Source organism: Arachis hypogaea, chromosome 12 (assembly GCF_003086295.3).
Source record: "Arachis hypogaea cultivar Tifrunner chromosome 12, arahy.Tifrunner.gnm2.J5K5, whole genome shotgun sequence".
NCBI lineage: Eukaryota > Viridiplantae > Streptophyta > Magnoliopsida > Fabales > Fabaceae > Arachis > Arachis hypogaea.
In genome coordinates this window covers 93,855,058-93,869,936 of record NC_092047.1, presented here as the reverse complement: position 1 = coordinate 93,869,936, position 14,879 = coordinate 93,855,058, and the positions used below count along the sequence as shown (strand labels likewise).

At 28.8% G+C, this 14,879-nt stretch overlaps 1 protein-coding gene across 1 annotated transcript in view; it reads right to left on the bottom strand.

Annotated features, from left to right (window-relative positions):
- The window catches only part of LOC112727735 (alcohol dehydrogenase), a 33,239-nt gene extending 20,764 nt beyond the window's left edge, over positions 1-12,475 (bottom strand). The window contains exons 1-3 of the mRNA XM_025777623.3: positions 12,123-12,475; positions 11,762-11,898; positions 10,129-10,175 (exon numbers count right to left, since the gene is read on the bottom strand). Coding sequence (XP_025633408.1) covers positions 10,129-10,175; positions 11,762-11,898; positions 12,123-12,291 — 353 coding nt within the window. The 5' untranslated portion in view covers positions 12,292-12,475. The remainder of the gene's footprint in view (positions 1-10,128; positions 10,176-11,761; positions 11,899-12,122) is intronic.
- Positions 12,476-14,879: the final 2,404 nt, after the last annotated feature.

Here is a 14,879-nt window from a genome sequence, read left to right as displayed (position 1 = left end):
TTTTAGGGGAGGTGCTGCCGAAATTTCTACAAAATCCTACTCTTGTTTGTAAAGTTATTTAAAAAGGGTCGGATTTGAGAAATTGTATTAATTGATTTATTAAGAGAATATTTATGTTTTCAAGCTTAATCTATTTAATGAACTTTATGCGTTGAGTTCAGCTTATTTAGAAACGAACTATTTGTACAGTTTGAATCACTGAAGGAAAGAATGATGCTCAAATATTGATTTCAATATAAAAAGGAGCTTTTAGTGATTTTAAAGGAATTTAGACTTTCGATTGAGTAATCAAGTTTGAGGCATTTTGGAAGAGTTAGAAAAATGGGTTCCAAAAAGAAACCTGAAAGTGGTTTGATTCAAATGAACCGGTTCCGTTTCAAATGAGTTGATTTTTGGACCGAGTTGGAACTTGTGATTTTGTATGATCGGTTTCATAATAAATTCAGTTTTATTTACTTGAACCGGGAATCTATGATTTTAAAGGTTTCAATGAATTTTAAGGAATTTTATATAAGTTGACCTTCCCTAAAGACTTGGGACTCTGCCGAGGAACCTTGTTATAAAATCCCATTGTGGGATGGGCGATTTTGATTGTTCCCAAATTGAATCTTTAACTTCCCATGGTTTTGGAAGTCTTGGAATGAGGATGCTGAGAGCGGCTTTGTTTTAAAAAGGGAACTCACTTTGAGTAAATTTGGCTTATGAGCCTGAGATGATTTGAGAAATGAGATTTCTAAAGCCAAGGCTGAAAAGAGTTGAAACTTGATTTCAAAGTGAAATGAATTGAGAAAATGATTTATGGCTTAAATGCTGATTTCATAAATCTGATGATTTTGAATGGTGGAAGTGCTGTTTTATTATGAGCCGGAATGGCTATGTATGATTATGAATATTGACTGGTTTTGGATTGAACCGTGAGCCGGAATGGCTGTGTGTGATTATCAATATTGATTGGTTCTGGATTGAACCGTGAGCCGGAATGGCTGTGTATGATATGAATATTGGCTGGTTCTGGAATGAACCGTGAGCCGGATGGCTGAGATGGATGTTGATCCATGGATGAGATTGATTGCATGTTTATGCTGAATCATTGATATTTGTGATTTTTGCACTTCCACTATCTGAGATACGAGTTTCCCTGGGTAGTAGCAGTGGCTAGCCACCACGTGCTCCAGGTTGAGACTTGATACTCTGTTGACCCTATGTCGTAAGTGTGGCCGGGCACTGTGAAAGCCCCGGATGAGCTCGCCCCCGTAAATATTCACCAGTGAAGGTGATGGATATGGATCATGATTATGATCAAGTTTATGATGAGTATAACTCGAGTTGGGGATGCGCGACAGAGGGACAGTCCAATGGTTAGCTACCAGGACTTGTCGGGTTGGCTCTATAACCGACAGATGATATCATCAGCTACTAGGGACAGGCATGCATCATATGCATCTATGTGACATTGTTTGGGTGTGCATATTGTACTTGGTTTGCCTTTGTGATTAACTGCTAATTGTTCTACTTGCTGTAACTGTTTGTTTGTGCTTGAACTTCCTATCTGTGTTTGCAATTGGGACTCTGTTGGATTGTGGTGATTTGGTTGGTGGTTGGATTGTTTGGGCCTAGGGCCGTGGTTGGATTGAGATGGACCGATGGTTGATTTTGGTTTTGTGTTTCTGATTTGGAAAAATATGAAAGGCTATTTTGGTTCAGCATAGATAAACCTTTTTGAAAGGCTTTTGGTGTTTTTGAGAATTGAACGGTTCCTCTTTCAGAAAAGATTTCCGACTTTACCTTATTGAAAACTGTTGTTTTTGAAAAGAGGCATAAGACAGTTATTAATCACTGGCACGGTTTATCTTCATGTATCCTATTACAGTAATTCCCAAAAACCCTCTACTGAGAACCCTTTCGAGGATGATGTTCTCACCCCCTACATTTTTCCCCTTTCAGGATATGGGCGCAGAAGTTACGAAGAGCTTATTTAACTGTTGTTGTGATGCTCTGTATTGTTTTAGTTATGGTTTACTGCACCCTCGCCTTTATCTTGATATAATCTGCAAGAGGGATAGGAATTGTATTGGATTATGTTTGTAATATTATTTATATATATTTATGTATATATATATGGATGTACTCTTTATGAGTTTTGTAAGTTGTATGGTATTTATGGATGTACGTTATCGGATGAAAGTATTTTTGGGAGCGGTATTGCGGTTTAAAGTTTCAAACAGGCTCATATTTTAGTATTAAATAGTATAAGTGTCGTCGTAATATCCGAGCTATCAGAGTTGCGCAGCCGGAAGCGTGAGCTTTGGTAGTTAGGGTGTTACAGTTTTCAGCTTCCTACCTGTTCGGTTTTCAACCATTGCTCTCCATCGCTTAAAAGTATCGAATACCTCATTCTTATGTTTGAGGAAGTAAATCCAAACATACCTGGAATAATCATCAACAAAAGTAACAAAATACCTGGAATCACCCTTGGAAGTAACTTTAGCCGGGCCCCAAACATCAGTATGCACGTAGTATAACAACCCTCTGCTTTTATGCTTGCTTGTAGAAAACTTCACCCTATGTGCCTTTCCATATACACAATGCTCACAAAATTTCATTTGTGGTTTCTTCATATTCTTCAGCAAACCTTGTTCACAAAGCAATGATAGACCTTTCTCTGACATATGTCCAAGCCGCATGTGCCATATTCTCGTACAATCTGTTTGATCTCTACTTCCACCGATTCCAACTGCTAACTCACATATAACCGTTGTCCCCAAAAGAGAATAAAGATTACCGTGACAAACTCCTTTCATCACTACCAAAGAACCACGAACAACTTTCAGTACCCCATTTTCCGCAACTATTTTGCAACAATTTTTCTCCAACAAACCTATGGAGATCAGATTTTTCCGCAAGTCTGGAATATGTCTCACATCCTATAAGGTTCTTACGACACCATCATGCATCTTGATTCTTACAGTACCCAACCCCACAGCTTTACAAGCATGATCATTGCCCATTAAAACTGTGCCACCATTTATGCTTTCATAGGTAGTAAACCACTGCCTATTTGGACACATATGGTGAGAGGCTCCTAAATCAAGAATCCACTTATCGAAGATTTCATAAGATTGTTCTGTCACAGAGTAACAATCTTCCTCATCATTTGAGACGTAGCTTGCTTCTTGCTTTTCTTTTGGGTCGTCGTTGTTCTGTTTCTTGAAAGTTATCTTCTTATTTGGACAATTTGCTTTGAAATGTCCAGCCTCACCACATTTAAAGCATGTTCTCTCCGCGTGAGGTCTAGATTTTGGCCTAGACTTTCCACGCTTATTACCTTTTCCTCTTTCATTAGTCCTTCCTCTAGCTGCGAACAATCCTTGTGCATGATCATTATACTCTCTTCCATTTGAAGATGACATTACACTTGTAGCAACCTTACGTAGATCATCCGCTAAAAGTGATGCCCTCGTCTCATCCATGGTCAGAGTGTCACCCACCAGCATCAATGTCTGCACCAGATTTTCATAGCACTTCGGTAATGAAAGTAACAATATGAGTGCTTGGTCTTCATCATCAACCTTCACATCTATATCCTTTAAGTTTGATATGATCCTGTCAAACTTATTGATATATTCTCGGATTGAGGTGCCTTCATCCATCTTGCATGTATACAATTTGGATTTTAAGTAGATCCTGTTAGTTAGAGTCTTCGTCATGAAGTTACTCTCTAACTTTAACCAAACGCCTGCTGCAGTTGCTTCTTCATTTACCAAAAAAGTAACATCCCTCTCAAGGCATAAGATTATTGCAGCCCGCGCCTCAAGATCTAATTCTTCCCAATCCTCATCTTTCATTTCCTCCGGCTTTTTCTCTTTTCCTGCCAGTGCCTTGTGTAATTTTTGTGATATAAGCAGATTTTTCATCTGCATCCTCCAATAGGAAAAATCATTTTTTTCCATTGAACTTTTCGATTTCATATTTGCCTACTTTGACATTACTACTAGTAGAAGCCATTATATTCAAAATTGAATTTTACCACTCAAATAATGAATAATATAATGTTGGCTCTTGATACCAATTGTTGAGTCTGCAGCAGAATTTTGACTTCTAATAGCTACAAAGTAATATGAAATTGAACACTACTCACAATAATGCACTCGCTATATAATTACTAAAGAGAAAAGGAAATAAAATAAAATAATAATAATAATAATATAAAAAGAAGATGTGAATGTAGTTGTTATTGTTGATAATGATTGAATTGAAATTCTACAAATGTTTATATAGTGGTTATATGCTATAATTTCAACGGATAGAAATAAAACTTTCCTATAATAACTCTTAGCCTTCCTTTTCTTACCCTTCCTTTTCTTTCTCTCTCCCTCACAGTTTAGTTATTTTTGTTGACTTTAGAAAATAGTAATATTACGTTTTATGATGACAAACATATTTGGTTGAGTTAAAAAATCCAAGTGTTATTTTTTTATTTTTCATGGTATTTCTCAATTCGGCAAGTTAAGGACTAATCTGTCGTAGTACTGAGCTTTATTTAAGGGTTTGTCGCTGGCTATGAGTTACTGTCCTTAAACAAGATAAGCCTCAAAGTGGTCCCTGAAGTTGCACTTGAGCCTCATAGTAGTCCCTGAACTTAAAAGTTACCCATATTCGTCCCTGAAGTTGCATTTCGAGACTCAGATTCGTCCTTCCGGCACATTCCGTCTACCTAGCACCACCGAAAAGCTGATCTAGACTCCTCCGTGACAAGTTGGCCAGGTAACGGCTAGCTGACGTGGATTAGTAAACTTTTATGGTGCAATTTGGTCCCTAAATCAAAATTAAAAATTTTAATCCGCAAATTTAATCATCATTTTCTTCTCTATAGTAATCCCTCTTTTTTCTATAGGCATAGATCTTCATATCCCAAATTCACAAGATTTTTCTTTTTGTTTATTTTTAGTTGAAGTATCTTATAACAATAACAACAACTAAAGTTTTCTTAACAACCATTATTTGAACAAGTTTAACCGCTTTTATCCTTTTTTTTCTGTAAGAAAGATGGTGAGATTATAACATAAAAATGTTAGATGATATATATAATTAAAGAAATAATGCAAAGTTTAGTTTCTAAAATTTTGAACGTTCATAAAAATTTGTTGACTTTTAAAAATGATTAAATTGATTTCTAAATTCATAAATTGTGAATCTCAACTCATCTGTAATGCTAATATAAAATGTTAAAATATCAGCATGACATTTGCAAACAAAAAGATGATATGATTAATATTTTAATATGATCAAATTAGTGTCTTAAATTAGTTAATTATATTTATTTTGCTTAATTAGTTTTTTATTAATTAGAGACTAAAATAATAAATATTAAATTAGATAAATTTTTACTATTTTTTTGTTTCTCTAATATTACCTTTAATTAATTTAAAATACCTATTTAATTATAATAAAATTTTAGACACGTCATTTTAATGGAGATGTCATACGATTTGAAATGCCATAATATAACACTTTATATTAATACTATGTAAATGATAGTTAAATTAGGATGATGTATGGTTATTTTGGAACAGGATTCGAAAGGAAATGTAATGTAGTATATAATAATAACGATGTAACTTTTTAATTCCGTAAATACAAGAGATAGATTTTTGTAAAATCATATAAAAATATAAAATTGAATTTTGTAAAACATTTTAATTAAACTAGAGTTAAATGAGTGCATAAAATGTTAAATACAAAGACATAGTATGTGACTTTTAATTAACAAAACATATGCGTGCTTTCAATGAAATTGTAATTTGTAGTCTCTTTCACATCCATATGGAGAAGAGAAGAGAAGAAAAGAAAAGAGAGGGGTTACTACTATAGAGAAGAGAATAATAATTAAATTTGGGGATTAAAATTTTTAATTTTAATTTAGGGACTAAATTGCACCATAAAAGTTTACTAATCCACGTGAACTAGCCGTTACCTGGCCAACGTGTCATGAAAGAGTCCAAATCAGCTTTCCGGTAGTGTCAGGTGAACAGAATGTGCCGGAAGTTTGGTCGGATGGATTGGACAATCCCAATTCTAGATATCACTATACACCCACGCTACACACTCACCCACACAACACTAAAGGGTATCACTATACACCCACACTATACACTCACCCACACAACACTAAAGGGTTTTTTTTCAACTTAGTGCATACACCAAGGTTCGAACCCAAAAACAGCGTATTAAGAGGCACATGATTTACCATCTGAGCTAAGGCTCACCTGCAAATCAGCCCAACTTGATTAACCAAGTGTTATTTGATGAGTGTTGTTTGTGTAGGCCCATCTAAAAAAAAGTTGCACAGTCCAAAGGAAATAAAGCCAATTAGTTTTGGACAAAAAAATTGGGTATTACAGTTAGTCAGCTACAGTTTGGACAAGGAAAGCAAGAAGCATTATACAGCATCACATATTCTGGCATAGCACAAAAGCAAGTAGAAATAGTGAGTTTATTTTTGACACCAAAGTTTGCAAATGAAAATATGATGGATGGAAAGAATTATTCTTGGAGCCAAAGGAATAGTTCAATGGTGCTGAATTGATCAGTTCAATAAAAGACAAATAACCACCAACATTAGGAATGGCAAAGCGGGTCAGCCTGCTCCAACCCGTCTAGGCCCGTCCCATAAACGGGGCGGACCGGCCCGTCCCGTCAACTAAAATGGATTCAAAATGTTAGCTCGTCTTGCTTTATGGCGGATTGGCAAGTCGGCGGGCTAGCCCGCTTGACTCTTTTTTTTTTAAATAAAATTCATTAAAATTAACTAAAAAATAATAATTAAAAAATCAAATACAAATAAAAAATAGTCAAATTATAATATATTTTTTTTACTATCTTTTTTTAATTTTTAACTTTAATAAAATTGTTCAAAATAATATTTGTCAATAGAACTATCTTTATTTTAAAAAACAAGTCACATAATTCGAACAAATATACGAAATTGTAAAATAAAATAAATAAAGTTAATAATTAAAAGAAGAATAAAAACAAAAAAAAAGTGTTTGAAAATTCTATAATCATTAATTTTATAATAGTAATAACTCTTTTATTTAATTAAAAAAAAATTCTTCGGCCCAGTGGACCGGCCCGCCCCGTCCCCGCCAAAATCCGCCAATTTGGCGGTGCGGATTTGGCGAATTTTTTTAATTTGACGGGTTCCAAAATCTAGCCCAACCCGCCTTTTTAGCGGGTTTAACAGGTCGGTCCGACGAATTCAACCTATTTTGCCACCCCTAACCAACATAAAGAAGAAAAAAAACAGTAAAAGACAGCAAAGACAACACAATTATGACCCTCTATCACTGCCACCTTGTGTCCACGTCATATTTGCATCTTCACTACTTCTGCTATTGCATTCATTTTTCTAAAGGAGAAAAACAACTAAAACCCTGTCTTTAGAGTGTAGAAATTGTCACTATGGATAGCTTCAAAATTTGGAAGTAATGCACTTATATAAAAGGAGCATTTAGCGAAGACTTAAAGGCAAAAAGTAAGAGCATTGTTTTCTAAATTTTGATAAGATTTTTGCTACATTCATCTTTTCTTTCATTTTATTCATTGAATATGTTGTTCTTTTAGTTTATCTTTTTTTAAATAGAAAAAGAAAAAGATACGAAGTATTAATAAAAGTCTTTGAAAAAAAAGTCAAAGAGAATTTAATTTTAAAAAAAAGTCATTTAATATGTTAAATTCTTTTGATGTATTTCTATTTTATATCATGAGTATGAGAGACTTCTCTTACTAAATCAAAAAAGTACTTAATTAATGCTGTAGTCTAGACGACAAGGAACTTAACCAAAAAAAGTCTAGTTTGAAACGTGAGTGATTCTTGATAAAATTAGAAACAATTCTAGAAAATTGATGTTTGTAATTTCTAAAAATTATAGTAAAAAATATATTTGGTGGAGACTAAATATAGATCACATTTTATTAAATGGCCGGACCAGAATATATAATGGTGCAAGTTTCTCTTTTTTATTATGTCTTTTATACTATCATTATAAGAGAAAAATAAATTATCTCTTATATAATTATGTTAATAGACACTCCAATAACTAAGTTTTAAATCTATTTTGGTGACTACGTTAAAAAGATGAAAAAGTAACTTAAATTTAACTTTTTCTCTTGACTATTGATAATTTTTATTTTAGTTTTTATTTTGTGTGAAAATAAAAAATAAAACTAAAAATATGTTTGGTTATGTTTTTTGAAAACGAATTAAGAAAATATTTTTTAAAATAATGAAAATTTTTGAAAATGTTAAAATGTTTTCAATATTTTTTTAAGATAATTTTGAAAGTAGATTGAGAGTGAAGAATAAAAATACGGTTGCATATTTGTAATATTAATAAAACCAGTTTTTATGATTTATTTGTGTGTATATAAAGAAATACATGAGATACGATTCTTTTTCTTTAATTTGTTCTTCCTCCTTGATAACAAATGAGTAAGACTCGAGGGAAAATCAGAATAGAAATTGAGATGCTACTCAAGAAAATCAAAAGGCACAAGTTTAAGAAATTATTACAGAATAAATGTAGCCAAATTATAGACATGGATATTATGTAGGTAAATTATTGTATTTTTTTATATCTTGTGAAGATTATTATTATATAACAAATTAGGTACAAACTACAAAATATATCAACAAATATGGAGACATTTATAAAAAGTTATTTTATTTTGTAATTAGGAAAGTCATTTTAGCTAGTTTTGTTTAAAGATATTTTTATATTTAAATTATTTTAAATTTGAATTACATATTTCAAAAAATAATTATTTAAAAAAATTAAAAATTTGAAAATAAAAACAATTTTTAAAAAATAAAAAAATAAAAAATATTTTCTTAAATCAAACACGCCATAAAATTCTATTCTTTTGTAAATCTTCCATTTCACAATCTTTTCTCTGCGCCAAGATCAAATATTTAACATAGTGCAGTATACATGGGATAAGGGTAGAAAGGGGCCAGAATCTATTGAAACAACTCGCGTAAACTAAAAAAAAAATAGATAGGACTGAAAATGTGAAACCGTCAAATTTAAAAATTCCGTACTAACTCGCACTGCTTAATCCGTGGATTTGGGCGAATTTAGGAGCAAACTTCTATGATAGGTGACAAAGTGGGTAGCCTATCCCGTCAAACCCTGCTTTAAAAAAGGGCGGTCCCCCACCAAATTAATAGTGGATTTAAAATGTTATAGTCTGTCTCCACATTATTGTAGGATAGGAACTAGTCCACTTAACTTTTTTTTTTAAAAAAATAAAAATAATTAAAAAATAATAATTAAAAATAAATACAAATAAAAAATAATTAAGTTATAATACAATTTTTTTACTATTTTTTTTTAATCTTTAATTTCAATAGAATTGTTCAAAATAATATTTATCAATAGAATTATCTTTATTTTAAAAAATAGGTCACATAATTTAAATATATATATGAAAATATGAAATGAATTTAATAATAAAAATAATAAAAAATAAAAAAATATATCTAAAAATAATATAATTATTAATTTTTATAGTACTAATTCCTCTTTTATTTAATAAAAAAAGAGAAAAATAACTTTTGATCCGAGGAGACGAGCCGCCTGTCCTACCAAAATCTGCGGATCTATTTGTGCAAATTTGATTAATTTTTTTTATTTAACAAATTCTAAATACTAGCTTAGTTAGATTTTACCACTAAAAAAATATCTTATTGTCTTTATTATTTTATTTACAGATTTTGTCTATATAAAGTTAAGCAAATGTATCACTATCACAGTTGGGTGTTTTATGAATTGAACAAATGTTCTGAATAGTTGAATGAGTATTGGAAAGTTTCCTTTATTTTCTTTGACTGCTAATAAGTTTGAGAAAAAAAATATAATAATATTATTTATGCAAATAATTTTGGGTTAATTAGTTATAAGATTTAAACTTACATTATTTATAAAATTATAAATTAGAAATATTTTATTTCAAATGATTTATATCATTTTTAAATGACTTTTTTTTTTCTAATTCAATATGTATTCATGGTGGGGAAGCATTAATGGCAACAGGCCAGGAGCAATCAAATTGATGATTACAACTTACCCAGATGCTTCGTGTCCTAATATGCGTGGAAATATTGGTGGTACGCACTGATCACATTCATTCACAGCAGAAATTGTTAGTTATACGTACGCTAGAAATCACATTAACATTTATTTATTATTTGACAATAATTGCATTTAAAACATATATAAATGAGCAGGCAACATAATCGGTAGAAAAAGACAGAAAGTGTTTTAGGCAAAATATAGACAAGTTAGATCTGCATAGAGAAATTAAACTTTCGATTAGCATTATATTTCAGGTGACTGTACTAATTACTATATTAAATTTGAGATGTTAAAATTACATATATATCTTATCTATGCATAAATTTCTTTTAACTGAGTCTACAAAAAAGATGTATATTGTTATGGAATATATATGGATTTTTTTATTTAAATAAATAAAATAATATAATATTTACAGATATAAATACACTAATAGAAAATTATATATTTATTATTTATTTACTTATTTCGCTGACATAGAAAACAATATGGTTATAAAGATATTTCGTTTGAATTTCCAATGAAATAACAAAATATTTTGTACATATTTTATTTGTTCATGAGGTAAGATTGTAACTTTTTTTTTAAATATATGTCGTTGACATTATAAATGAATTATCTTCATAATTATTTTATTTATAATTATTTTATTTATATTACCAACGAGATAAAATTATATTTTTCAATACAGTTTGAATTATGTTTAATTTTTATTTATAATTTAATTTAATTTTATTCAAAAAATTATAAGTTTTATTATATTAATTTAAATTTATTTTTAATTTCGTTCAATTTAAATTATTAAAATTTGTACGGATTTAAAAAAAATTCACAAATTTAAACTATTTTTTAGAAGAGGTTTCAATAGACATGAGTTTCGGTGCTAGTAAGCGGAAAAATTGCAATGTGTGACTATCAAGCTGCAATCCATTATTTAGGAAGTTAATTTTCAACTACATCATTTATTTCATTTTAAATTTTGTTACTTTCTGCGAATGGTTATGATTGATTGCGTGAATTCAATCTACATTTTAAATTTTATTGATTACTATTATATGAATTCATTTTGATTTAAATTAAATAATTTAAATTGATCCAAATTATATAGTAAAATATCATATTATTCTATTAGCAGTTTAAATAATATAATTATAAATATATGAGGAGTGCTAGGGGACAGTAACTTTTATGTTTTGTAATCATTAATTGGTCATTAATAGTATTTTTAATGGTGTGATATTACATCTAATGGTGGGAGATCACTCACTTTTCTTTTGATGGTTAAATATTGGCCACAAAGCACAAAAATAGCTGGTCTCTTAGACTTTCTCTACATATATTTCATTTGTACTATATATGAACGAGAAATTATTTAAAAAAAATATAATCTTATTAATTATCTCGTAACGAACTAAATACATGCAGAATTAAATTTTTTGTTACTTATCTTACAAAAAAAGTAATTAAAAAATCCGGAATATATTAACAACCAAATATTTACCATATGTCAGAGGAAAAAAAATAACCAAGTATTGAGGATATGAATCAAATTACTTTTGGGTGAATCAAAATACTAGTTTCATGAAGATTTAAAGAAAGCTTAGCATATATGAATTGAATCTAACCTTAGATTCCCAGAAGTATAGATCAGTGTGGCAAAGTGATGAATATTTGATGTTAATCCTTACTTCTTTGGCTTGTGGTGGAGCAACCTCCACATCTTCAATCACCAATGGCTTCCCTGCTTCCCATGCAACTGCAGCTGCATATCCATTCATATATATAGAGAAATTAAATACCATTAATTTTTAATGAGAAAAAATAATCAATATTATAATGACACATAATAATTAAATCGTTATAATCTTTTAATATATCATTTCATAAATTATTACGCCCATTTTAACCAATATATGGAAATTATTAGAAGGGAATGAAGGGAAACAATAATAATAAGTTTGAGAATTTTTGTTTTTTTTATCATACCTTTGCAAGGAATGACCTTGCCTGCAGTGGAAGAAAAGTTAGAGGCTAATAATAAAGAAGAAGATGATGAAAGAATCATTTTTGAATAATTATGAATAATATTGTTGCTGTTTGGTGATGAACGCAGGTACTGAAATAATAAACTTCGTTGCTTCTGAAGACTATGCATTTTCTTTTACAAGCTAATTAAAATTAAAGGTGCCTACTTAGCTGATCATATGCTTCGTTTTCTCTTCTTCTCCTTACCTATATATATTTATATATAACTACCTAACCAAAGAAAAGGGAAAAGCGTAAAACACAACATCATAAAGAAAATTTAAAGTGTAAGTTTGATTTAAGAAATTTTAATTCATTATTAATTTTTTTTTATGATGAAAATATATTATTTTCATGTTTGATTGAAGTTTCAAAATTTGACTTTTAGGATTTATTTTCAAATGTAATTTTTGTCTAAAATATATATTAAATTTTATTCTCACAAAAACTAAGATGTAAAATTACTATTATATTCCTCAATTATTATGTATGTATCAAATAGCTCATTATTCTTCTATCGATATATATTGAGGTTACTTTAAAAATTAAAATTCTATTCCCAAAAATATATATAATAAACAAACATATCTTATTATTATTTATCCTTATTAAAAACAATTTCAAACCACTTGTAACACTAAACAGATAAGTAATTTCCGAATATAATATATATATATATATATATATATATATATATATATATATATTATCAAAAATATAATTTCTTGAAATGTATTATTTATTTTAGTTTGAAAATGCAGTTCCCGGAATGTTATTTGTGAAACTGCTCATCTAGACACTTTCTTAATTAATAACTTTAAGGGATACTAGGCCGGTGTGTTGATTATGATTTGATTTCTAAAATTCATGACACATTTCTTTAAACCTTAGGGTAAGCTTTGTAAAATTCTTAGAAGGGACTCTCTTATAATCCTTCTTAGTACTCTTTCTTCGTTTTATGTACTATTTTAGAACCAAAAAAAAAACGTCCACCAATATATTTTAATCAATTTGTATATTGTTTTTACTTAATTTTCAAATAATTTGTGATATATAATATATGTTTGACCTTACAAGTATACATGAATTTACTGAATTATATTTTTTAAAAAATATATTAAATCCTTACAAGAACTTAGTTGTTCTATTAGCAGGAACCTGAAACTCTCGGCCCATCAACTACTTTTAGGGTAAAAGTTTTTAAAAATTGTTATTTGCACGTTAAATTTAGTCATTATAAATTTAAAATTAGTTGATTTTTCAAGTTTTACTATCAACCAATCCCATTCCAATCATTTCTCATTTTGGAATTTTTGGTTGATTTTACAAGGTACAATTTAAAATTAGTTGATATTATACATGTCATATTTTAACTTATTACTTAAGAGACAATCTGTTTTTAACCAGACTAATATTTTAAGTAGTCAAAGAAAAATATTAAACCGCTTATTCTTATTTTATCTTTATCATATTTTATTTTTTAGAAATTTATTATATTTATCCTTTTCTAAGTTTGTTATGCTTATTTTTTTTAATAAAATCATTTAAAAAATTTAATTATTTTAATTATTTTAAATTTTATAATTAGTTTAGTATAAATAGATAATATTATTCTCTATATTATACACAATAAAAATTCTTACAAGAACTTAGTTGTTATATTAACAGGAACCTAAAACTCAGTCCAACTGTTCTTAGGGTAAAAGTTTTTAAAAATTATTATTTACACATTAAAATTAATTATTATGTATTTATATATAAATATATATATAATTTATTTTTTTATGTATATTTTATATTTTAATATATATTTTATTTTAATAACTAATTTTAGTATACATCAAATATAATTAAAAATATTCTAATGAGATTTTCTTTGTTCAAAGGGCTCAAATCGAACACTACTCTGCTACTACTAACACTTTAACCAATCTGACATTTGTATTTAATATAAGAATTTTATTAATATATTTATAATCTCTGAAAACTTATTAATTGAAAAATAAATATAAAAAGTTACTAGCTATATAATATTATAATTAAACTTATATATATGTCCCACGTATTTAAATCCTTAAAAAAAAGACAAGATTGAATAATGATGATAATATGGGTTTCATTTAAGTTCAGCTGCGCTATAAATTTTGCATGCTAATATTGCCTCACGGACAGGCAACTCCATGTTGACAGCTAATGAAGATCGTCAGAGAGGAGTCGCATAATAAATACGTCAAAACAAATTTGTGTTGATCTTATTGTCAAGTTTAAATAAATTAAGAGTTTAATTTTATTTTAATTTATAAATGTAATAATTTATTAATTAGTAACAAATCTTTAAATAAAGTTTTAGATTCGTGACAGATTAATTATTAACCCATCAAACTAAATGATACTGTAAAAACAAAAAAATACATCACAATTCACAAGTTCACAACTAACACATCTCAAAAAGCAAATCACCATATTTAGATGATACCTGCTCCATGACCAATTCCAATTTCTGACTTAGAAATAAATAATAAATTTAAAAGATAAACGGTTAAAATTGTTTTTAATTTTTAAAAATATTGACAAAAATATTTTTTATTTTTGTTAATGACAAAAATATTTTTAAATTATTTTAAAATATAATAAAATTACACAATATTAAATATATATTTTTAAAATATTTTAGAAAAGATTTTTATGTGATTCTTTTGCAAACATAATAAAAAGTAA